The sequence below is a fragment of the Scleropages formosus genome, chromosome 8 (assembly GCF_900964775.1).
Source record: "Scleropages formosus chromosome 8, fSclFor1.1, whole genome shotgun sequence".
NCBI classification, from domain to species: domain Eukaryota; kingdom Metazoa; phylum Chordata; class Actinopteri; order Osteoglossiformes; family Osteoglossidae; genus Scleropages; species Scleropages formosus.
In genome coordinates, this window is record NC_041813.1 from 18097702 (window position 1) to 18123969 (window position 26268).

Genomic DNA, 26268 nt, shown 5'->3' on the forward strand with positions numbered 1-26268 from the left:
AATCTAACTCGCATCCAAGACCCTGCCATTAATTCCTTGGTGCGTGCTTATAAACCGCGGAAAACAGGTAGGATGGGTTTTGTGGCGCCTTGGTACCCTTTCCTCTCCATGCAGGGGTGCTATAGTATTAATATATTCATCTTTCTACCTACAGTAACTCTCCCGCTTGCTTGGCTTGTTTATTTCAAGTGAATGCATCACCTCAGTTATACAAGTTTACGTTTTACTATATTCAGACGTAAAGTCAGTAAAATAGTCTGGCCCATTCTACTCTCACCCAACCTCCAGCTGCACACGAACATCACTGGACTGCATCTCTCACAACATTTGTGTAGAAGTCACACTGCTGCTGACACTGGCAGTTCTCTATTCTGGTGCCTGTTCCCTAAATACGCTGACAGACTCAATATCAAATGTGGCTCAGCAAGCGGGGGGTGTTCAGCAGCCACATCTCCACCTTCTACCCCAATGCACTGGCAGAAAAATAAGCATGGAAAAAAACACTCAGTATACTCTAATAAAATAACTCTTGGTTTTCAACCTGATCTGTTGAGCATTAGGGTAAATTTTCATGTCATATAAGGTCCATGTGCTATATATATGTACATGTATATCTGACAGTTTAGAGATGTTGATTTTATATATATGTCTCAGAATCTAAAGGATGTTAATGCAATGAGGTATGACAGTCTCAAAATATGTAAAAATAATGTCATCACTGTAAATCCATAAATGTCATTTGAGAAATGTGTTACAAGTTTACAGTATTGTGTATATTGCAAGCACAAGACTGATCAAGTTTAAAAGCATAAACCCAAAAAGCTAGTGAAAATCCATTTATAATTAACACATCCATTGAGGTTGCTTCTATAATTGATTATATATAAATTACCATGCAACGCTAGTATGGCGATTAAGTGTAGCGGCGCGTTGGGCCTGTCAGGTGGTTATCTGTGTTAGAATCTGTACCAATACTAGAATGGAACAACCTGGTTTCTCTGTCCGAGATACCTTGAACATTTCAGGCCACCATTCCGTTAACTGCAGGATCTTATGCAGATAAACGTCTGAGGGCAGAGCTACTGCTCTCAGGATGTTAGTGAGTGCTATTCTCTGTATCCAGCCAGCCATGGCACACTGTTCATTATTGTGATGTTTGTTTCCATGTTTTGCATTTCCAACCTTTAGAACTCCAGAGACTCAGAGTAAACCTCTTAAATACAAACTTCTGTACAGCACTGCAGTCTTACGAACGGGAAACACTGGAATTGACTGCCTTCAAGACAGAAAGCCTTGAAAAGAACGCTCAAGATCCCGCCCACTTTGTGGAGGGAGCTGACAGACATTGTTGGTCCGTAGGACAAGGGCAGCTGATGCTGTGCTTAAAATTCTGCAACTGTAGGCACTAGGCTAAAGTGTCAGCCCTGGCATTGTGCCCCTTCAACAGCTGATGGGTTGGTTGATCAGTCAAACAAGCCATAATATAATATTTGATAAAAAGCATATACATTTACAGAATATACAATCAGACTAATGAGGGTGGGTTTTTTTGGTTATGTCAGTGGAGGAAGACAATATGAAAATTGTAGATGGTGATTGAAGCATCATGGGATTTCCCCCCAGATGCCTGTGGTTCTGGGTGGTCTTTTGGTCCCCATTTGTGGTTAGAGGAAAGGGGTAGAAGAGCAGGCCACTGCCAAGCACACCTTACAGAGATGGGCTAAGAATAGAGGAAAGGCAACAAAGGAAGGGGGGATGTGTTGTGGCGATGGAGGCAGATTGATGCTGATGCAGGGCAGTGGGGTCATTGCTACTGTATGGCTTTGATGGGGGCCAACTTGTGGAATTACAGTGTGAGTCTGTTGAGGCCATTATTATAGTTTGCCTCAGTTGGCAAAGCAGGGGAAAGGGTCTTGGATGTGGCCAACAGATGGCACAGCGGGGCAGACACGATTCTGCAAGGGAGCAGCAGCCAGAGAGTCAAGGTATAGGAGGACTGCAGACAGCATAAAGTGGGTAATCACTTAGGGTGGTAGCCTGACAGACATCTGTGCTACCACTCCTTCCCGCGAAACCACTGGCCAGTCTTTGAAGGACAGCACCCCGGCCAAGCACACTTGCTTATTAACCAGCCGACTGCCTGTCCGGGAAACCCATCCAGGGTTGGCAGCGGAGGCTAGGAGGGGTGCTGTGAGAGGACCATCACACAGCTGAAGTGGCGGTGGGATCTGCAGTGGGACACGGGTTCAAGCACTGAACGATGTCGTCCCGGTCCATCTTACGCAGGGCGGCGCACAGGGCCTCTAGGCTGGCGCAGTCCTTCTCAGCCCAGTTGGACAGCAGAGCCCGCACAGGTCGCTCCTCCCGGCGGAAGGCGGCGATGTGCTCCTCCTGGTAGCCCAGCAAGCCTGCTAGGCTGCGCCAGTCTGCCTCGGACTCTGGACCGTTCCCTTCACCCAGCAGCCGCTCTAGTTCCTCGTTCTTGTTGGGTGGAAGAACCAAGCTGGGGCTCCCATCCACCCTCACCACTGTACGGAAGGAGGTTTAATAGCAGATGACTGGTTAGAAGCATTTATCATAAAGACCATTACTGGTCACTTTGGTCTGCTTTGACTCATATCATCATCTGGACAGTTTACTCATTCAGGCTATGTGCAAGTATGTTACTGAAGAACACCAAATATAAACCAGAAAAATAACTGAGCAGAAAAATAAGTTCAGTATGCTCTAAAGATTTGTGGGAACGGTAGACCCCATTACACATGAACCCAAGTGGATGCTGCCAATGAGAATGCCTCCAACGTTAGATCTGAATAGCATGAGAGTGCTATCCTGACCAGATTTTCAAAAACACCGCCCTAACGGGGCCCACGGGTCTTTGCTCAGTCCACCTTGAATTATTTGACTCAAGCCATTACTTGAGGGGGAAGAAAGACAAATGGCCCTTTTCCCACCAACCCAATCTGTTGTCAATTGAGAGATACCATGGGAACAGTCCAGGAATGCAGCGGTCCTTGAAGACTAGTGTTTTTCAGTCCTGCCTTCATTCATGTATAAGGGTGTTTTTTGTTGTTTTTTTTTTCCTCACCAGGCTGCACAAAAATGTGAGAGGTTTGTGAAGGGCTCAGATGTTGGCATCTTTGGCTGTTCTATCATATGCTTGTAATTAATTGCATTGGCTTGGGGCATTTTACAGTTTTCTTCTTTCTCCAAATGTGAGTCATTTGCTTTCATTTTGGGCTTCTTTATATGTGACATCCATTTGGTCTTTTTTTCCCCACAGTTAATAACTGGACACTAAAAATTTACCAAAGCAATACATGGCATTTCTACTGATGGAAAATGGTGAATGAGTGGCCTGGTGAAAACTTTTCAACATAGAACGCCAGGCAGTGACAAACCACTACTGACAAGCTGCATGTGCAAGTAGTCAAGACTTCCATCACCAGTGTTTTATTTCTGTGTACTGCTTGGTGTTATTAAAAAAGAAATCACAACATACTCTTTCACATGAGCCCAAAAGGAGTGTTATTGGGAATGGGAACAAGGAAAGTGCCCCAACTGTGCTTTCATCTGAGCTGTTGCACAATGTAGTAAGAGTCTCATTAAGTGTATTTTCAGCTTATCTGTGTCCACAGCGACGGAATAGAACCGCTAACTAAGCAATTAAGGAAAAACATCACTTTATATAGACCATCAAGCTAATGGCAGTCTCTCTTGGAAGGAAGGCAATAGCCTTTTATTGCCGAGAGAAAAAAAACGTAATTGTTTTAAGTTTTGGGGGAATCCTGCTTCAAGTCACGACAAGCTGTGAGCCACGTCATCTGCAGCGTGTTCTGGCTGACATGTGACTTCAATGTCAGGCTGCTCTAAAAACCAGTTCTTTGGGGGCATGTCCAAAACTGTTCACAGCAGCATACAAGCCAGTGCCACTCCCCTTCACCTGCGACTGGATTGAGGCACCCTGAGATAACAGATGAAAAACAAGATCAGAAGGGAACGGAAAAGAACCATAGCTTGTTTCTCTTCTAGGAGGCAGATAATCGGTCTTATTCACAGAGCGTCAACCATAGACATTTCATCCCACCTCCCCCAGAGGCCTTCTTTCCACACATGCTAAGAATCTTCTTCATGCCTTTGCTCCATCATGGGGGGCAGGGTCACCGAACACTAAGGCTACTAGGACAGAAAAACATGTTGGAAATGGTGAAGACAAGGTCAAACAGAAGCAGTGATTAATTGGTTTTTTATCCTCCCTGCCCTGAAGCTTATAGATTTCAACATCTTCCCCCAGGCAAAATTCAGCACATCAGTGCCGTAACCAGACGGTCGAGCGACTGCCACTGCTGGCTTTATCCCTGTGGGAATCTGCAGTGACTCAGCCCTATCTTCACCCTGAAGCGGTGCTGAACAAGGGTGGAGCACACTGGCGCTTGTTTTGCTTTAAGTTTTTAACTGCTTTTTTATGAAATGACTAGGAAAAACACAATGAGGGGCAATACTTTGGTCCTTCGACACAAACTGAGCATAATTTTGCAATTCAATGGCGTGTTGGCCGTGCTGTTGGCTTCCTGCTATTATTATAAGCACATATATCATAAGGAGGCACATGAACAGGTTACAATAGACAAATTGATGTTTAACTTTGGTGATGGACAGGGCTAGTGTCAGAGAATTGCACTGCATTATCTCCCAACCCTGTACTTTGAATGGAAAATATGACTCATAAAATGTCAAAAAAAGATTAATAATCCAGTAGGTTAGGGAGTTTCAGTTTGGGCTTGTCAAACTGACAGAAAAGGCCAGAAGTCCAATACCTAGTGAGATGCTTCTCTGCTTATTATCATCTTTGAAAGGCTTTCAGTTGAAATACCTGTCTCTTGTTCATAATATGTACTTACAGATAGATGTTAGAGTGAGACAATTGCTATTATTAAAGGTGATTTATATGCTTATGCCCCTTGGAAATTTTGAAGACAACACCGATTGTGCAGTGTAATTGTCTAAGGTGATCCCGGAAACTTCTACAGTATTTAATGGATTCTCTAGTAGCAGGTGGTGCTGAATGCAGTAAGTATCCATTAAACATCACTGATGCACTATATTCGGTGGACATCTAACACTCCAGCTTCACTGGAAAAGACCTGCTGTTAATCTGACCGTTAAGGGAAATGGTGGTTCTTTCCAGCCAGTCAATGAGGTCACACTGAGTTCCCCACAATGGGGGAGGTGTAGTGGCTAGAGCTAGAGACTTTGAAGGGCCAGGAATTGCTGTTGTCCTGCTGTAGTACCTTTGATGAAGACACTTACCGTGAGCTAATACAGTAAGAATACCCCACTTTAAAAATTTCTCAAAGTTGGAAACTAATTATAAAGTTCAGCGTCTTACACTGTAGTCCATTAGAGTTGTCAGTCTTCCTATTTATCTGTCCACCCACCCACTGCAGGATGCCTTGAACGAAACCATTAAGGCAAATAATGGAGGAACCATACAGCTGAAAACCTGTGAAAGAACCCTTTCACAGACAATAAATACAGAAAAAAAAACATAGTACTTTTGTATGTGACATCCTTAACCTGACTCTACTTGTGCTGTGCAGTACAAAATAAACAGAGAGGTAGATAAACTTAAGGTGTGCAGCAGAAGGGAAGAGGGGATGCGGCAAAAAGTGGAAAAGCAGTCCTTGTGTCTCCGTGGCTGAGAAACCTGCATTTGTGCTGCGCGATCCACATGCATAGGGTGCTCTTGTACTGCTGCTGAATAGCCTCTACACTTAACATTCCCGTACACCCCCTGCCCAAAAGGCCCCATCTGACATTGTTAATGGCTTCCTTTGTTTCTCGCCTCACAATACACATTTCCCCCAGCCCTCTGCTCCTGCGCATTGTGAATGCAAACTTCAGGCTTGCAATAGCCCCGGTGGCCATGCCGACTTTAAAAAAGCCACCCTGAATACATTTACAGGCTCTGCATCCGCAAAGTAAAGGAGAGTCTCTAAACTGTGAAGCCCATAAAGAAGGCAATGTAACCTATAAAGGATGCTGGCGCCATCACCCTCCATCGGTAGCATGGGGTGGACTAAAACTAAGGGGCTTTTTAAAAGGATGTGTCTTTTTTGTCAAGATGACTGTTCAATATTCGGCAGCTAGTGGGTCTTCCCTGTGTTTTTATTGTGTTGGTGGTTTCCTGCCAGGGACCAAGCTCACCTGTATGCTGCTGCTGCTGCTGCTGCTGTTGCTGCTGCTGTTCCTGCAGACTCTGGCTGTCCACAGAGATGCCGCTGTCACTGTGCAGCTTCTCTCCCTCTGCCGACGCCGTCTGATTCACAGCGCGGTTGTTGGCGCCCTGCTTGTTCTGCTTGCAGCTGTTCCACCTGCACCGTGGGAATTGAGTGGAGGTGGGTGGGGGGGTGAATGTTGACAATTGTGCAATGGAGGGAGTTTAGTCTTAAAGTTTTGGGAATATTAAATGAAACACGCTTACAGCTTTCAGATCACAGCTACGGTTATAGCGCAACCCAACCCCAATCCACAGTGTGCCAGCATGCCGTTTGACCTCCTTGGTCTCACAGTTGCTGTGCAAGCTCAACTCTGTCCATATTGCCTCACCTGCTGATTGACCATCTTTACATGCAGTTATTGAGCAAATGCGTTTGTCCACCTTTGTCTGAGCTGACTGGGCTCATAACTCCTTCACAAGCTTGAAGAACATGGATGTTTGTAGAACATAAGCAGGGTGATGCCAGCAGGTTAGAATTGAGATGACTTTCAGGCTTTGATGCTTTGAAGCTGCTTCTATTCAGCGTCAAAGTGAAAAGGAAGGAATCTGGGGTGAGCCTGCGTACATAATGGGGGTTGTGGGCTGTTTTTCTGCTAATGCATTTTCAGTGTCTCAGACTGCAGCTCATATGGTGTAAGTAGGTCAAAGTCGTGCCCCCACCCCCTGCTGACAGCACGTGTGAATATTTCATAGTCCCCCCATCTCGATGTGTCTCGTGCCCCTAGGCGATGTCCCTCCTAACAGCAGCAGGTTTGTTTTGTTGTTCCTGCTGAATCTGGACTGCGAATTCACCAGACTGGAAGTTGAATGTGTATTAAACAAATAGACAAATAGCTGCTGAACATTATGAAGAAAAGAGGGAGAAAGTTTACTAATGCTTTGGATTGTTCATCCTCAATTCATCGTCTTTTTCCTCACATTCAACATGCAAGGCTCCCATATTTCCCTGTTCCCTCTATTCAAACTCAAGCCAGCCCAATTTTCCTTAGAATGTTCTTCTAGTCCTATATACTTAGTCTACTTAGTCTGCGGAACAAGCAGCTCACCTCTTAAAAATGATAAAGGCTATAAGGCCCACGACCACTGCGGCCAGAATGGAGCAGTAAATGGGGATGAGGTTCTCGTTCAGTCCGTGACCAATGAAGCGTGGTGGGCTGGGGCTGGCGGTGGTATCCATCTCCGTGGGAGACGGGCTGTCGTCATCATCTGGAGGCTCGATAGCAGGGAAGAAGTCGGACTCAGTGTTCGTGGAGGGCTGCAAGGATGGTAGCACGTACGACGGATCTATAGATAGGAGAGGAAGATGATGATGGTAAGGAACTAATAATGCCTTGTCATCAGTTAAATCAGTCACTTTCACACTTTGACTGGCTGCAGACATATGATTGTGCCTTTTTTTTTTCCCTCATCTGCAAACTTCTTCCCTTCAGTTTCCCCAATCCTTAGAAGAATGAATTGAAGAAAATGTTATGACATCCCCTGAGAATGGCTTCTATCGTGCCTCATAACCCGACACTATAATTATTAGGTGCAAAGGTTAACATCATTCTGATGTGTTTCATCTTTCCTGAAGTGTCCCACCCTCTTTGTGAAATCTCTGCTGACTTAAGGGAATTTGCTGGGTTTTGTATGTTGAAACCCAAATGTACACAGTAGAGGACCCAGGGCTGTCCATCACCTTGCCCTGAGGACTCTTCTAGAGACGGTCACTTCATAGTGGTGGCAGCACTTTTCTAGCTGCCACCCAAACTAGAACTCCCTCTTCTGAAGTCAGGCACAGCAAGAAAATACATTTTTCAGCTGTGCAGTGGAACAGTCAAATGCACAATCCACCTGTCAGATCTTTATTCATTGACATCCAGAGTTTTGGGTTTGCAAATAGTAGATTAATAGACATCTATCACTCCCTCTACACCACTACCCATGAGTTATCTCTCTAAGGTGTTCTCAACTGTGGGAAAGCTTAGCAGCTTTGGCACCAACAGTCTGAGTATTATGAAATATGCTCCATGAAGGCATTGAATAACTTCCAAAGAGGCACTGCAGCAGCAAGAAGATAGTCAATCTCGGATAGATTCTAAACTCCAGGTGAACCGCAGAAACAGGCAGCAAGCTGCTGAGCACCAACATGTGCTGGGGCGATGGATTGTTCTGATATATCGTTGTGGCACTTGTAGGTTTAATGGAACTTGCAACAATAATAAGTTTAACGTTTAACGTGGACATGCTCTAAAGTGATATAATTAGCATTTTATCTCAGCAGTTGAGGTTGCAATCGACAAGTATGAGGTCAAAGAAGGACAAGCAATCACATGTATGCAGAGGGCATTAAGCATAGTCAGCAGCCATGAATCTGCTGTGATTGGAATGAAATGCAAATGGCGTTCAAAACAGCCAGAGGAACGTAGGTTGTACAGAGAATGGGCTTTAGTAGCTTTTAAACACGAGACTGCCATTATTCTGTCATTAGTTTCATGTGTTTGACACAGCTTGGATTCCTACTGTTATCTACTAAATGCATTTTCATTTAGCAGATGCTTTTCTCTATAGCAACTCCCAATGATCACTATGTAGTGGTATCAGCCTACACCTTATTAACCCAATTTTATATGCTGAAAGTGAGAAGCGGGGAAAAAAGTGACCCAGCACCTCCACATGATGCTTTTTAAAACGAAGAAGCAACAAAAAATCGATATTTTTTTGCAGGTCATTAAGCAAGTTAATATTCTGAACTCATTGCTTCTAAATGACCTCTGTGCTGACCTGCTTTTGCGTGGTGGGGGGTATTGGGTCAATACCAGACACAGTGAATTGATTCAGACCCTCCCTGGGTCAAAGCACTCCCTATTCTGTTATTTCCCTTGTTTTATGATGATGATATTGCATCTTTATTTAGATGATGCCTTTGTTAAAAAACAAAGTACAGCTTGTTTGTTACAGTAATGCACTGGGTGCTTAGGCGGCTTCATTATAATCTTCACTCCATATTTCTTGTGCTGCTGTCATCTACTTATTTTGGTCTTAAATCTTTCCCTCCCTAGGGACTCAAGTGCTGTCTCATTCTCTTTCTATCTCTTGGTCCCTTCTTTTGTTCCTCCCTCTTTGTCCCTTCCCCATCTAGCTGTATGGTAGCAAGGAATAAAGAAACACACAATGAACCAGACCCCCAATTTTAACAGAGTGAAATTAAAAAAAAAATGTTTTGCTGTTTTAGGATTCTGGCTCCCTTTCATTGTACGAAGGTGAATTGCATCTTGATGTGATTAGACGGTATAACAGTGGCTCTGTGAATCCATTTTTTCCAAGCAAAAGCTGCCTAGAGCATTTGCTCGTAGGCATAAAAACACTTCCCTCCTAAAAAACCTGAAAAGTACAGAAGAATGGGATAAACAACATGTGTATTCTTGTTAGGAGATCTGAGGTCTTAAATCTTTCTGCTTTTGACTGTTTAAGCAATAAGTACCAAGACTCAGCAGATTTCAGAAGTTCTTGATCTGAATACCATTATGTAATGACCCACGTTACCGAGGAGTGTCATGTTCGAGCGGGAACAACTGTTCATTGTAAATAGTTGGAATGTTGTTAAAAATGTAAAATAATTATTCAACTGCCATGGGGGATGACAGGGATTATAAGGGGGTGAGTTCCTGTTGGGGAGTGTGAAAAGACTAAGCAGGCTGGGATTGCTGACTTGAGATGCAGATCCTAGAGAAAAAGGGGTCCTTGGACCAAGAGCATGATTTCCATTAGTTTGCACTGATACCTATCGCAGTGTGCCTGTGTTCCAATAAATGTTCATAATGAACGCTATCCATGCATCCTTCTTTGACACATCCAAAACCAGACAGCCGTGCGCTGCAATACATTTAAAATAGGCCGTACTTTATATTTAAGCACATGATTAGAAGAGACTGTGCTTTTGTACTTAGGCGTTATGTGAATATATGTTTAAAACAATCCATGTAGACTAGAAAGGAACAGCATCAGCACCCAGCAAACAGCTTACAGTATGTCAACAGAGTAAAAGCTGAGTGACGTTAATGCAATATGACTGCATGTTACTTTATATCTCTGTTGATACTTTGTCATTAGTGAGCTTTCAGTTAGCTGTTCAAACTGGTTTATGTATTGCTATTAGTGTAATGCAGACCAGGAAATGTGCACAACATGATAAGCGTGAGGCAATGGACTTTTTATCTGTGAAGTTTGTAAACATGCATACAGTATTTTTAGCCTAACGACTGCCTCTGCACATCTTCCACACTGTTGCGTTCTTTGTCTGGTCCGAATCAATTGCCCGTCATGAATATCCCTAGCAGGCATTCAGACCTGGATTCAGGCCACAAAAGTAATTTAGGTTCATTCAACCCAAACCTCTCCAGGCCCTACCCCATCTCCAACAGTGCCTCTGTGGTTGGATGGTAATGCCAACGGGGTCACACCACAGTGCCATCATGCGATGGAGAGAAAGTGTGTGCGGTAAGGGTGTGGAGTATAGAACAGAGTTGCAGGGTGGGTGCTGAGTGGTTGGCAGGCAAAGGTTTGGAGACGATGAAGGATGATCAGGAGGGGTAGAGGGAGGGAAATTTAACTGGGTCTCAATTAAATCTGGGCCATGCACTGCAACAGGAGGCGGCCAGAACTGGCCGATGTCAGACGGGGAAAGACAAACCCCATGAAACATATTGATCCAGCATGCTCCTCAGGCTACATCCCCATAGCCTCCTTGATCTCCCTTCCCTGCTGCAACCTCCTTGGTCAAAACACACCCAAAATTAGCACCTTTTCAGTTTCTGTAGAAATCCTTAATCCTGATACACAAAGTGAACAACAACAGTCAACTGACAAGAATCCTTTGAATTGAGAAGCCAGACAAAATAGCTTGTCTCTCATTCATGTATTCCTTCATACTTTCATTATCAATATCTGTGGTCTGGAGCCTATCCTGAATGCCAAAGGTTTGAGGCATGGAACAAAATGAATGGACTTTACTGGGCAAGCTATTTCTCAATAGGCTTTCATCATTGCATGAATAGTTACAGAATCTCTGTGATGATGGGTATACGGCAGTACCGACGTGTGTATATACAATAAAGTAGCACACCGCTATCTAGAACTTAAATGTCCTTTGCAACAGCCAAGAAGTAAAAGTAGGGGAAGCAGTGATCATGATGTCTTGCTTGATCAAGGGGCAGGCCTGAGAAGAGTGAACCTAGTAAGTATTAGTCTTGCAATAGCAGATGGGACACTCAGGCAGGATTGTGTTTTTGCAGTCAGTGTTGTGTGTCATTGCCCTGTGATTGACTAGTGTCTCATCCTCATGCCCTGTGCTTCCAGCATAGGCTTTAGACCTCCACAATCCTCTATTAGACAAGGGTTTATTGATAATGGACGGATAGGCAGACTGAAACCCAGGCATACCCACCCACAGGAAACCACGCTGAAACAACTGTTTGATGGCACTTCTACCAGACATCAAACCCAGAGCCATGAATGGAGAAAAGGCCACTTGAGGCGTCACCGTCAGTCAGCGGGCGCCCACTGAGTCACGAGAGGAAAGTGCCGTGGCCAGTGAAAAGGTCACCCCCGACGCCTGCTGTATGTGGGCTAATGTGGTGTCCCTTCATGTACATGCAGTGAAAGGACAGTTTGCACCCCCTCAGCAAGTGTGTTGTCGGTGCTGCTAATCTCCAAGTGACTGCAACCAGTAGATAAGGAATTGGACTTATGTGCGTGCTCTGATTCCAGGAGGGGAGCTGCCATTGTACCTCTAGATTAAAATATGGCAGAAAGTATCTAGCTATAGAAATCAGCAAAGTGAAATGCTTCACACCTGAGCCCAGCTCAAAATCGCTGTTCCAGCTGCTGGTCCTGAGGTTGGGATCCATCTATGGGACATACTCAGTTTTTTCAGCTGCAGTGGAGGACACCAGAGTGGCGCAATGTTACTCCTCTCCGCATGCTTGTCCCCCATGGTCAAGAGCCTGCTGCGTACAGAAGCCGGGGCACCGTGTACACGATGCTACTGGTTCTCATTTGTGCCTCCTTTTGCTGTTAACCTTTCTCAACATTCTCAGAAGGAAAAGTTGCAGACATGTCTTCTGGAAGCAGGGAGACATACAGCCACCATCTAGAGTGGCTGTAGAACTTAGCTGGGCCTTGCCCACTATCAGTCCAAGCAGTTCTTGGACAAATGATTTTTAGCTTGTGATTAGAAAAAAATACATGTTTGTCTGCTGGTCTGTGGTAACTGCTAATGTAATACGGCGCACTGTCAATTCTGAAATGTGAACAACTTTCAGTCTTTACCTGGAGTCCATACACAGACTAGAGCAGGTTTAAAACCTCTGGGTGTACATATACTTTTATTCATTTAGCAGGCGCTTTTCTCCAAAGCATCTCAGAGAAAGGTTCTCTGTCCATTGGCATTCATCCTAACAGAAGGAGCCCCAGGCCACAGGAAGCACAAAATTGACGGCTGCCAGCCAAAAACTAACCCCTTAATCACATTATACACATATTTCATGCTGCTTTGAATCTTCTGAAAAATGGCTTCCTGTGTATTCGCTTTATTATGTGCATATCTGACACTGGCATGACCCCAAATGTACGGCTCTCTTCTTTGATCTGCATGGAGAATTCTAAGAGGCTTAGTGCAACAATTAAAAAATTGAAGCTCCACAGAACTGTTATTTCAAATGGGAGACTTTCGGTTTTTGGTCATAGCAGATGAGTTTTGTTTCTGCACTGGAATTTCTTCTGGAACAATATTCCAGGCTTCCCAGGCGACTTGCATAGTAACCTCATGACTTCTGGCATCTGACCTCCAACACAAGAGCCTTTGGGGGTTTAATTGCTGCTGTTGATCTTTTGCTCTCGTAGATAAACGCTGGACGAGGGGGTGACCTTCCCTGACATGCCTTTCTTCTATAACTTTCAATTAAGTCTGTTATTCATTTATACACATTAATCGGATCAGGGCAGCCACATGTTTTTGGAGTAGAACCTTTGTGACAGTTCCAATAACAAAAATTCACCCTCAGATAATTGAGGGTAATATGATTCTCCCTTGTGGACACTGGCACTTCATATGGTTTCTTGCTAACATAATGTTAAGTCACTCTATTCCAGAAAATTGGTTCAGACCAAAAATGGACAAGAAAAGGCCTCTTTCACTATCACCGGATGTCCCACAAACAGTTCATCTCATTCATAAGGAAAGTAGAAGAGTTCACTGTTGACTTGGAAGAGGAATGAAGGAAAGTTGTCTGTTCTGCAAGATAAACTTGAGCAATGTCCAGACCATCCTGCTTGTTCAACTTCAATCATCCGAGAACGATTCTGGAAACGTGAGTGCAGCACCGGGAAGCATCAGTGTGACGGAAAAGACAACAAGTGCACCTACCCACGATACACAGGTGTGCAAGAAGCAGTTTAGCACATCCCCTTTTTGTCTCAAGAGACATCACACCAAGCTTCTCCATTCCAACAGGCTCCTTGACCACAGGGTTCACTGGACCAGATGCCTCGATTGTCCCTTATTCCTTTACAATAGAACCAGTCTCATCTGGAGAGACAGAGGTCCTTTCATGACCTTGTTTGGGAGTGTCTGTGATGGAAATGAAAAGTCTGATGGTTTTAACCCTTTAAGGCTGCTAGAGGAAGTTGTCTGACTGGTGTGACAGGTTCTGCAGACAGACTTCTAGTTTCAGTTACAATTGTAAACTGAGGAGCGAATCTACAGATGCTAGATTTCTGATAATCAATACCTTCATTGTATATTAGTAGTAAGATGGGGAGAACATTATTTTCCTCCAAAACTGTCTGTTTTACCCTTTTGTACACTTGGAAATTTTCCTAGTGCAGTTCAGGTGAAATACTTTTATCAAAGGTAATAAAGCAGACTGCTTCTAGGACCTGATTAGGCAATATTTGTTTTAAAAGACCATAACCTTAATGCCTCTAAATGAAAACACAAATGATACAGCCACGAATGGCACAGTTTCAGAAACCAGTTCCAAATAACCTGCCATATAATACATTGCTGATTAATCTACAAGTTAATGCTGAACCTGAGTGCACTGGATTGTGACTGAGTCACATGTCAATCATGCATTCTCCTGTAATTGTGGCTGTTCTCTCCTGTCCTCTCTGTTACTCTGCTGCATGACTGATAATTTTTTCATCTCCTTCCAGCCCTGCTTCACTACTAACCTGCTTCCTGTTTCTGCACCCATTGTCACCTTCCACCGCAACCTGAAATCTCTCGCCCTCCTGCCTTACCTCTGCCACACTGTCCACTCTCCCTTCTGCTGCACAATTCTCAGATCTCCCAACAGGTAATGTAAGTAATGTCTTCCTCTCTAGACTCTCTCTGTCACCTAACTTCCACACCAGCACACCCCAGTTCCGCCCCATGGCTGACTGATATGCTATGTGCCAACAGGACCAAGCTCCGGGCTGCAGAGCGACGGTGGAAAAAATCCAAGACTCTCACAGATCCGGATGTCTACAAGGATCTCTTATCAATCTCTTATCAAACAGTCTGCACCCAAAACACCACAGAGACTCTTCGTCATATTCTCATCCCTACGAGTCTGCCCTCTGGTGCCTCCTCCTCCATCTTCTCTCACTGCAGATGACTTTGCTTTGTTTTTTACAGACAAAGTGAACGCAGTCACAAACAAGTTCTCGGCATCTGTCTGCCCTGATCATGCTGGACCTCCCTGTGAAGTCACGCTCTCTGAATTCAAGCCCCTGTTTGAAACTGAAATCTCTGACCTCCTGCTGTTACACAGAGCCACCACCTGCTTGCTGGATCCAATCCCATCGACTCTCCTACAGACCATCTCCCTGCAACTCTCCACCTTCATCTCCAAGATCATCAACTCCTTGCTCTTCTCTGGTTGCTTCCCATCTGCCTTTAGAACTGCCCTCATTTCACCTCTGTTAAAGAAACCCTCTCTAGATCCTGACTCAATCCAAAACTACAGGCCAGAGTGTCACATTTAAAAAGGGTCTGAAAACTCATCTCTTCCGGACTCGCTTCTCCCATGATCTCTTAAGTTCATGTAATGTGTAAATGTTCACGCGCTATAACTTTCAGATCACAACTGTTGAACAACGGATAAACCTTCATGCAGTTGCTCGTGTAATGTAATGAAAATGTTTTTAAAAAATTATTAGGAATGTGATTAGGAATTGTCAACATTCGGATAAACCTTTATGTAGCTGCTCGTGTGATGGACATCATTTCATATGGTGGAAAGTAACTAACTGCACGTTAAAATCATTTGTCTGCATCTAATTGTCTCTTTCTGCTGATGTAAAGCGCACATTGTATTTTTTTTATGAGATGTACGTCACTTTGGAGAAAAGCGTCTGCTAAATGAATAAATGTAACGTAATGCATTGGGTCTCACCGTGGCAGACAGCGTCACTCATGGGAGTGCAAGGTTCCACCTCACTGTCTAGGTTGTCTTCACAAATGGTGCAGGGCAAGCAGGGATCCATGGAACTCTCCTGGTCCGAATAGGTGTCGTCCGTGCACTCCTCGCAAATGGTGTCTTTGTCATGTTCGCAGCGGTAGAGCACCCCCTTGCCACGCGGGCACACCGTGCAAGGCTCGCAACGGTTCTCCACCTCATTCAGGTAGTAGCCGTACTCGCAGACACACACGGCATTGTTGGAGTCAGTGCAGGGCGTCAGCATGCGCATCAGACCCTTGCACTGCGTGCAGGGCAGGCAGGGCTGCGTCAGGCTGTAGATGTCTGAGTACTCCTCACCTGCAGTGGGCAGCAGAGAGACAACGCAATTTCTGTTTACGAGCTCGGTAGCTGGGCACAGTTTCAAATTGGGCTGACTTAGATGAAAAACACAGTTTGACTCCTGACGCCACTGTGTAATCTCTGTAGATACATTGATGGGTGTACCGTTGGCCTGCATTTAATTTCACTGCCTGGAGGGATGGAAGTAATGTGGCATTTCCCCAAGCTGTTCCCTCCCCAATGCCAGGAGACTCAACCACATATTTCAATTCATCTATCAAAGCTACATTGTCAGATAGAGCTGCAATGAAAAATACCACCTAATGATGATGGACACCTAATGTGTCCATGATTTTGCACTTGCCCATGATCTACAGCTAACGTATGCTGTTCCAACACATTGACGTTGCTGGTATTTTACTTAAAGAGTGTTTTGTTTTTCTACTGATCTGCTGAAAAAAAGACTGAGAAAAGCTGGGTGCTGGAAGGAGTTAAATAATATAAATAATAAACACAAGGCTATTTCAAGGGAGGCTGGCTATTGTGGCCCAAAATAAGACATCAATATTATATGTTCTTATGGAATAATGTTCAGATATAATTGGAAACATGCTAAATTATGCAAGAGGCTTTCTTCTTTGTGCCGCAATGGTGGGACAGAGTGGAGGGGGGTGTGGAGGCATTCAGGATACCAGAGCAAGAAAGGAATCCGACCCGTGAATATCAGCCCGCGCTGCTGAACACCCTCCAACCTTTCTCCTGTTGGAGGAGGCCAAAATGAAAGCGCAATGGGTGCCTGGGGATGTCAATCTCAAGCACTTTGGACAAAGGGAGAGCAGCACTCTGGTTGTCCATGAGTTAGTACCATGATCGAGCTGATCCTCTTATTCTGACCCCAGAACAGTCAAGGGTCCCAAAGAAGACCCGTAGCTTTCTTGGTCTAGAGAAGGACTTTAACTGATTTTGGTTATATAAACCGAGACTCAAACACAAGACCTGAGCATCTTCCATGGGCCTTTGGATTCAACACTTTGATCCTCACCACATATCTGCAATTCTACATCAACATGTCCAACAGCATCACAGGCTCAGAGCCTCCTGCCCGGCAGAAGCAGGCAACATGCAATAGTCCGGTTCAAAAAGCACCCACCTTGAGTTCCTCTGCCACGCATAAAGTTTATAGCAGAGCCAGGTAAGTGTGGCCTACTGGGATCTGCAGGTCTGCAGGATGCATGGTGGTCAATGATCAGTAAATTAATCGTCATCTACATTGGCGGTGTCCAACCTTTTTTGGCCACGTGCCACAATTATTATTGTGAACAGGTCCAAGGGCCGCATGTGTAAAAATAATAGTAAGTGGCACGTTGAAGCTTGTTGATGTAATGTACTTATTGTATCGTTGTATTTTTCTCTGAGATGTACATTGCTTTGGAGAAAAGCATCTGATAAATATAAATGTGAATGTCTAAATTGAAAAATTATTTATATTATTGTATTTTATTTGTGTGTTTGAGTATGTCTAAGTATAAGTGTATTATGAGTTTCAGTAGAATATTTATCGTAGGTATGGTATATATTAATTTTACAAATGTTCTTGCAGGCTGCATGTAGCCCTTGTGCACATGTTGGACACTCCTGACGGGAAGGGAAGAATACCTAGATTTTATGCACTAATAACATACTGATCTGTGTACATTGCAGTTAGATTGCAGCTGATTTTTATTTACAAAAGCCAAAAAGGCGATATCATTTTCCACGATTATCCATTCCTGGGTTAAGGGAACCAGCCTGACTGCAAGGGCAATGTGTGTAGGAAGGGGGATGTCAGGTCCATTTGAGGCATCGCAAATGTGTCACTCCTTCCCCACCCCAGCTCGTCCAACCACAGAAAGACTCCCCCCCAGCCGTTTTGTATGAAGCCCATTACTATAATGCACTCCATCAATAATGCATGTCAATTCGTTCATTAAGCCCAACCCAAGCTGCGGTTGTCTTTTTATGATCAGCGCATTTTAACAGAGTACTTTAGGACAGAGGTGGGGTTTTTCGGGCTATCCAGCACTGGGCCAGTTGGGTTTAGTCCCATTTGATACCACATATTACTAAACAAGGAGCACACCTGAACTGAGCACATACTGGAACATGAAGGTGGATCTTATGTGGTCAAGGGACACTCTTCTCCCCTTGGTCTGGTCCTTCACAGCTGCTTTGCTGATGCTTTGCTGCACTCTGGTCACCCTTGCTTTTGCTTTGTGCGTACTTTGAAGGTGGTCACCGGGTGGCCTCAGCGTGCTGGATGTGGAAGCCTTCAAAAATCTGTAGCTGAGTGGTCTTGGTGCAGGGGGAAGTGTCTGGACATCTTCATAGGTGTAGTTTTTTCTTCGGGACTGAAGGTCCGTTGTCTTCTGATACCATAAGTCAAACAAAGCTGCCACCTAACTTGTGGACTTAGCTAGAGTAGCTCTGCTCATAGTAACACAGCCCTTCATATTTCATCAGTAAGAACACATCTGCTCTTTGGATTTACCCAAGTTTGTGACATATTACTGTGTGTTTCCCACAATCCTTGACCAGTTACTTGGTACCCGTTGGGCTCGGCATGCAACTCAGAGTCCACGAAAAGACGCCACACTCTGTGTGTTACTACCATCATGTTATTTCTAGTAACTAAGACTGGAAGCTTTCTGTTCATTGTCCGCAGTGGAAACATCTGCAAAGGTGAGTACCACTATTACAGCTGATCACGAGTCTGATCCAGTACACGCTCACGACTGCACCACTTGTGTCTCTCCGACTCGTGTTTCGGCTGTACCAACTGTAAGGGTGAATGATGAAGCCTCGTCGCCTCTGGGATGAGGGGAGACCCTTTTTTTAAATCTTAAGGAGGACACAGAGCGGTCCTCCTCCTGGCAGCGTTGTGGAAGGAACGCGAGCGTGGCCATAAATATTTCAGTGACAGTTGTGCATGTGGTTTTTGAGTGGGCCGGGTTGCCGGAAGCAGAGGACGGGGGGGGGGTTAAGGGGGGGGGGGGGGTGACTGGGATACAAACTGGGGCTGAACCAAAAGAATAATAATCAGTATTACAGTTATTACTTCCAAATTATCAGCGGGTATTCGTTTGAGTGCGGTGCTCATGAAAAAGTCTGTAGCCTGTCATTATTGTCTCATATTTAACCCGCATATTCAAAATCTGAAATTACCTATTTCTTTTACCCTAATCAATGAATTGTTTAAAAGGGCTAAACTGTGCAATCATGACCTACAGGATATGCCAGCTAATTATGTAATAACGAAAGCTACAATAACAATTTTCTTTCTCTAATAGTCGAAAAACTACATAATAATTTCCTTAAATCTGTCCCCTTAGCTTGGACTGAGGACCCACTTATGTGAATTTTCTCTCAAAGGCTGTTAGGCGCTGAATATATCACAGCAACCATATGTCAGCCCCGTACCTGAGGCCAACTCTGTGGCTAATCGCTTAATTGTTCTTAATTACCCCCCAGTGTGTACTCTAAAACTGCTTGACAAACAACTTATGCGAAGCAGAACTCCTTTTACAGTAGCCTCCAACGATCGGGTCAGCAGCACTTGGCTACAAATGCCAGGGTGGCGCCCCATGTGGGAATACAATGCAGTGCATGTATTTGGGTCACGGAGAGTTCACGTTTAAAAAAATAATTAAAAACGTGACAGTTCGGTCAAGAGCTTGAAATTATGGCCACTGCAGGTTCTTTGAATGTTTTAAGTACCACTGTATGTGTGTGTGTGTGTGTGTGCGTGAGAGAGAGAGATGCGTCTGAGCGAGTGCTGCGTCTGTATTCGACGGAGGTAATAACTCATATGCAGGGCCAAGCCGCTGCTCGGCTTCCTCCCAGACGCCATCGCACAGTCCCGTCTTGTTCTGAGCTACAAAAACAGAGCAGGCATTCTCTAACACGATGCAAATGTATGCATTATATCCATGAGCACATGTGTGTGCGCATAATGGCGCGTATAACAGACATTTCCCTCGCTATTTGTGCAGCCTTAAGGGTTCACATTTTGCAAACGCGGTAAAAAATGAGACAAGGTGCGTAAGAGCACCAGAGAACACACGCGTTTGTACTCAGCAACGTGTCCGTTTGCTCCGCAGTTACATGGAATTCACGCACAAGCTGTTACTCATTTACCCTGTTTACCAAAAACCGAAGTGGCACAAATTCTACATTCCTTCATGTAAAATAGAACCGTTTGTGCACTACAGCGGGTTAGACATATGGTGACAGGGTAACGTGTCACTTTTAAATCCCCTCCATGCTGGAGACATAGTTTCTCACAGTTCTGGTGATGCCTTGTCATAATCGTACGTTGAACGTATGGTTTGTCGATTTCATAATCATCACCATATATATTAACGTTTTTGTATAGTCATTGCTTAAGAGGTCTCGTTCTGCACGTAAGGAAAACAGCATTTTATTTACATGTTTTTAACAAACTAATAAAGGAAATGTGGAGTCGGACACTTTTAGGTTCTTGGTCTCATAAACTGTGGGTTTACGTGGCCATTATGATGAGTTTTAATCATTACTCTTCATTGCCACAAGGGCTCACGGTTTTTATTAGTTTTTATCAAGGAATGAGTAGCTTTGGGTCATTTATATGTATGACCGGTATTCAGATTAATCTCGGTTAATTAATATTTAATAGTGTAGTTTGAAAACAAGGTTCAAGTGCCTGGAGGCTGAAAGCACGTTTCCTCCATTGCTAGATACCTGCATTTTCTTTTTGAATTTTTATTTCCGGGATGAGTTAAGCCCAGCTGTTCATAATGGCAACCCACCATGCGCCTGAATATTTCATGGTTGTTTGCTCTGATTTTTCACCCCGTAAACATCGTTGAAGAGCTGCCATGCCAGCTTTCAGCGTAGTGTGTGTTGGCACCCCCACCAAGCTGACTGCCCTCTTTACATACTGCACGTTACATGATGTTGTATCAGACAACAACAGCGCCACCTAGATAGACAATGGCAGGACATCTCTGGCAAGAAAGCCTGGCCTGGCCATGGTCCCACCTGACCCTTTTTAGGTTCCGCTGTACCTCACTATGCCTGACTGGTCACCGTTTTAGCTGGAAAATGCAAAATCGACAAATCTGCCGGTGCTAAGTTGGAGCCGGGAAGACGACTGCGTGCGCCAAGCAGATACAATCGAACACGCAACGATGCTGACGGGCGGCTTTCTGCGCTTTGAGCAACCCGAAAACCTGTGATAAATCTGTTCCTGAGAGCGAGAGATAGCCTGGAACTGAATGGGTCCACTTGTCGGCAGGTCCTTAACTTCCAATAACTCTGTATCGCTTCGACATCCTTTTCCTCCTCTTGCGAACGGAGGTAAACTGAAAAGTGCAGGTGGAAAAGAAAAATCTCGCTTGGCCAACTGTTTGATTGTCTGAGGTCGCTGAGGTTAGGAAAATGAAAACAACCCTCTGGCCATTCATCCCATCAGCCGTTTTGAATCCAGCAGCGCCTGCAGTTAGTGGAATTAAGTACATGTGTCCTCGAGTGGCTTTAATTTTTAATGGCGGTACATTAATAGGTAAAATATTAAACACCACACCTGACATTACTTTTTATTGACATTTGACAAAATAGATGAAAGAACAGCTGCAATGGACTCGTGTCCCCTTCAGGGGAGGTCGTACCCTACTTAGCCTAATGCGTTGCGCTTCTGGGACAAATTCTGGGTCACTGCAACCCTGATGTGGAGAAGCAGTTAAGAATAGTGAGTGAACTAACCGAGTGAAAATATGTTATTTGTTCATCACTGCGGTTCACCACAGTACCACCAGGCTAGACTGAGTAAAGAGGACTTGTGTACAAAATATACGTGCAGTGGGAAAGAGGGCTAAGTGAATTCCATTTTACTCTGTTTACGGTCTAAAGAGGTGGGTAAGGGTACTCACTGTCCTGGCATTGTGTGCAGACGGTCTGCTCCGCTCCGCACTCCTTTAACACACCCTCCCCTGGAGGGCACTTGATGCAGCAATCTCCCTTCGCTGTGTATTGCCCCGACTCGCAGGGCTCCTTGGCCGCTAGTGCTCCCACCTGTCATGGAGGACACAAGGATTTGAAACGCAATAGTACAGGTTCAAACAAATGTCTCTGTGTTCAAATCTCAGCTTGGTGACCAATACTGTACCGCTGAGCAACACGCATAAGTGAAAATCTGTTTCGATGGTTTGTAACTTTGTGTACAAGCATCTGCTGGGTACATGAAGAGTAAATTTGAGCATAAAGGTTCACAAAGGAACATCACGGTACATATACATACACGTCAAGGATGCAGAGGAGGCTTGTTCCCTCCAGCATGACACATGAGTATTCGGTTCACAGACGCATTCAACTGTAGAACATAAAAGAGCTGGCATCTAAACTGGTCGCACCCCCCTACGGGCACTCTTGCTTCTAATGAGCGAGTTTCCAGCTTCTTATCATGGACCATGTGGAACCCTGTAATTGCCCTGTGTGTAATGTTAATAGCTCCCTTTTCTCTCTCTCTCTCCCAGTCCAACCCTCCCCCACTCCAGGGCATACAGATGTGGCAGATGCTCTTTAAAAATCATCATTTGCTGTATGTAACAGTGAAGCGGCAGAGCACTGACTCCTCGCTGCTCCATCTCTCACTGGGATCTGCTCTGGGCAAAGCTTAGATGTCTCCAATCCATTAAACCTCACACCTACATGGTGGCCCAGGCTGAAGTTTGAGTCCACTTGCAGGAAATGGCGTACCACGTTTTCCCAGCTCTTTTGCAGTGATTCCTGGAGAAGCAGGACACCGGTATGTATGTACTCGTCTCTCCAGTTCATCCCACAAAGCTACTGCCCAGGTTGGCCTGGTGTACTCATACTTTTGACTGGTACCTTACCTATGTATGAAACCATACAATATGCATCCCATGACACAGGTCAAAATCATCGCACTGTGTTACAGGGGTTAAATTCCTGTGTTACCATTGTACAGTAAAAATATTTGCATTTTTATTTCAAATTCCTACTTGGGATGATGGCATAACTAAAAGTGGGAGGATTTTAATTTAACTACTCCTAAATTAAATGGAAGATCAATCAGCATCAGCAAAAGGAATAATAATAATAATAATAATAATAATAATAATAATAATAATATTGAAACCACCCCCACCCCAAGACTCGGATGTCTCTGAGGACACAAGTCCTGATTGGAATGTTCACCTCTTAACTGCCACATGGTCTCACTTGAAGGTGCTGTCCCTGTCAAGTCATAACCCACCACAGTTTATATTCCACATCACCCCCCCCCCCCACTGGTGAAATATGACCTCTCACCTCCCAAATGTGAACTCTCCCTCACATTATATTCCTTCCTCTTTCTTTTCCTCTCAGAAAAATAAATAATTCAGCTGCAGCTACACTCGAAACAAACTCTGCTGTTAAATTTACTCTCCGGCACTCCGATACTCGACACCGGTCGCGTTTCCGACGCGGCACCAAATTTAGGTGAGCGAAGCACAGTGGAAACCGGATGCCGTGTCCAGCAAGTGGTGCGCGCGCCGTCCGTCACCTTGACAAAATTCCCGTTTATTAAGCGCCTTTCCTAAGGCTTGCCCGTCATGTCGCTCCCGCTGCCATCACCCTCCACCTCACGTGCTGCCTCCCAGTCTCACGGTGGTTCCCCAAACACACGGAATGCTGCCAACCCCTGCATCTTCACCTGTCCCTGTTATTAGGCCCACTGCTTAGCCTCGGGTGTGGGTGGGAGCATCCAGAATCTCATTTGACTTTAAATGTGAATTAATGGGTACGAACCACAGAAAGTGTTGCGTCAAACCAGCACTCTTTTCTCATCCTGCGCAGCTGTACCTCTATAGCAGGGCAGTGGCGAGGAAGCTCTCATAGGGGTCAGAGCTCCCATATTCGGTGCGGGTTTAAATCCCACCTCTCTCATAGTACCGTTGAGCAAGGTACTTATACCGAACCGATCCAGTAAAAATTACCCACCTATATAAATGTGTAAACCGTCGGAAGTTAATTTGAGGATAAGTGTCTGCTAAATGTGTTCAATAAAAATTGACTTCACCAGGTTTAACTGTACTTTCCCTTGCAATGTAATGTGGCAAATTATAAGGACCCAGTATGTTGAATTTCATAATTACCTACTAATCCTAACTATTAAAAATTGCCCAGCTGTACAAATGAGTAAAAAATAGTTTAATATCAAATACGTTGCCTTGCGCAATGGTTAGTGATAACAAGAAGGAAAAGAATAAGAAAAAGACGATAGTGAGCTTGCTAAAGAAGCGGTAGTAAAAATATACTGCTACATTGTTAGATACTGTTAGGGACTGGAGCCCATTGGCATCAAATATGTGCATATGATTTGAGCCCACTCCAAACTTTTTGGGTGTTCTCAACCTCCTGTGTTCTCAGTATAGGTGATTTGCAGCCTCTGTGAATTTCTGCTGTAGGTAACTATACACACACATCTGACTTTTTCACCCCAGCTCATCAGTGTTCTTTATTGGCTTCTTTTTGGAAAAAAAAAGAAAAAAAATTAAACTGAGCATTTCTTGTGTAGCAGCGGAGCGAAGGATGGAGTGTCTCCTGCGGGGGTACAGCTCTCGCTCACCCAGCCTTCACTGGGATCGCAGGCTGAACGGGGCAGCTGTCAGCATCTGAGATTTTTAGTGGCTGACCTTAAATCCTACAACTGTAAATAAATAGGTAAAGTGCATATTTTAAGCAAGAGCTTCCCTCTGTGTGAAGTGACATCCTGCAAAGAGTCCAGCTCCCCTGCTGGATGCACCCTCTTGCAGTGCAGGACGGTACTCCTGACCTCCGACTGTGTCCAGCTGTCCTGGATCCCCCAAGAAACTATTCCTTACACGTTCCGCATGTTTCAGAATCTAAGTCCATCTCAGACCGGGCAGAGACTGCGAAGGTACAGGTGTCCCGCGAGGACATTTTTCTACGGCCCGTTTCAGTGAGACAGCTCCTTTTTTAAATAAAATTCTCGACACCAGTCTCATGATTTGTTGGTCACTGTTTTTCGTACCCATGCTGGACACTGGGAAATGTGACTATCTGACACATGTAGTGTTTGCTGATCAACCTTCACTGCTGTCTTTCAGCTCAGTGCAACGCAATATGAAATGAAAACATAACTCATGTGCACCTTCCCATCATGCAGGTCGTTGCAGCTCAAAGTGTGCTGTGTAATTTGGAAAGGGGGCCCAAGGGGGGGTTTAACTTGGTGACTCTGAACTTGAGGACATCTGAGGACATCCTCTACGTCCAAAAGCCGTAATAATCCCCCAGTTCCTTTTTTTCATTACTTCTCAGCATTTTTTCGGCCAAATCTTTGGGCTGCACTACGCGCATAGCTTCACGCTGGGATTCCCACCGCTGCACGCACTCATTTATGAGAGTGAAGAAAAAAAAAAACAATAATTGACCAGGACAAAAAGTGCTGTGATCAGTCAGTTCTATTTATTTGCTGTGATTACAGCTAATTTTATTTATCATCGCATTCATTTATACTGATTATCCTGTCACAAGATCCCGCTCATACCACTTTTTTGGCTGGGTCCGCAGGATTTTTGGAAAATAATCATACAGTATATGACTCTGAGGAGTAAAAAGAGTGCAGGAACAAACTGCCAGGAGCGGAGGCGGCACGCGCTCACCTGTCGGCGGCGGCGAAGTGGCAGCGCGCGCGCGCGACCCCCCGCGACCCCCGGCGCGAGTCATGATTATGAGAGGAATGATGATGATGAAGGTACTCACCGCTCCGAGCAGCACCGCCATCAGCAAGGTGCCCATTCCGCGCGACTCTCTCTCTCTCTCTCAGATCTGTGAAACCTGCTGAAGATCTGGCTGAAAAATTCTGAGAAATTCTCTCTTAACTGAGTGTGCAGATTAATTTCCCGAAGGAAAAAAAAAAAAAAAAGTCTATAAAATCACAAAATCTTGTGTTAATACTAGTTGATCGTGTCACGAGTTCCTCAGTTATCGGAGGTGCTGTCCAGTAGAAAGTGTGTCGTGTCCGCGCGAGCTCCTGCTCCCGTTCCCGTTCCCGCGGCGGCGGCGGGAGACACTCTCGCGGACGAGGCGCGCGGCAGGTTGCTGGCTGCTCCGGTGTCGCGTGTCTCCTGCGCGACTGCGCTGATGATCGGAGGGACATGCACGCCGAGATGAGGTCAA

At 44.8% G+C, this 26268-nt stretch overlaps 1 protein-coding gene across 1 annotated transcript; it reads right to left on the reverse strand.

The window, feature by feature from the left end:
• Window positions 1-912: 912 nt before the first annotated feature.
• Window positions 913-26268, reverse strand: ngfra (nerve growth factor receptor a (TNFR superfamily, member 16)). Its single transcript, XM_029254310.1, has 6 exons — window positions 25852-26268; window positions 21993-22134; window positions 15703-16065; window positions 7327-7564; window positions 6208-6374; window positions 913-2528 (listed from the first exon to the last, which is right to left on the reverse strand). Exons 1-6 carry the CDS (start codon window positions 25885-25887, stop codon window positions 2203-2205), a joined length of 1272 nt encoding a protein of 423 aa, XP_029110143.1. The 5' UTR covers window positions 25888-26268; the 3' UTR covers window positions 913-2202.

Bases quoted from the DNA above. Each gene is read 5' to 3' on its own strand.
- ngfra (XM_029254310.1), bottom strand. From the start codon at position 25,887: ATGGGCACCTTGCTGATGGCGGTGCTGCTCGGAGCG. The intron at 7,565-15,702 runs GTGAGACCCAAT...TCCTATCTATAG, and splicing joins GAGTGACGCTGTCTGCCACG to ATCCGTCGTACGTGCTACCA. The intron at 2,529-6,207 runs GTGAGCTTGGTC...CCTTCCGTACAG, and splicing joins GCAGCAGCAGCAGCATACAG to TGGTGAGGGTGGATGGGAGC.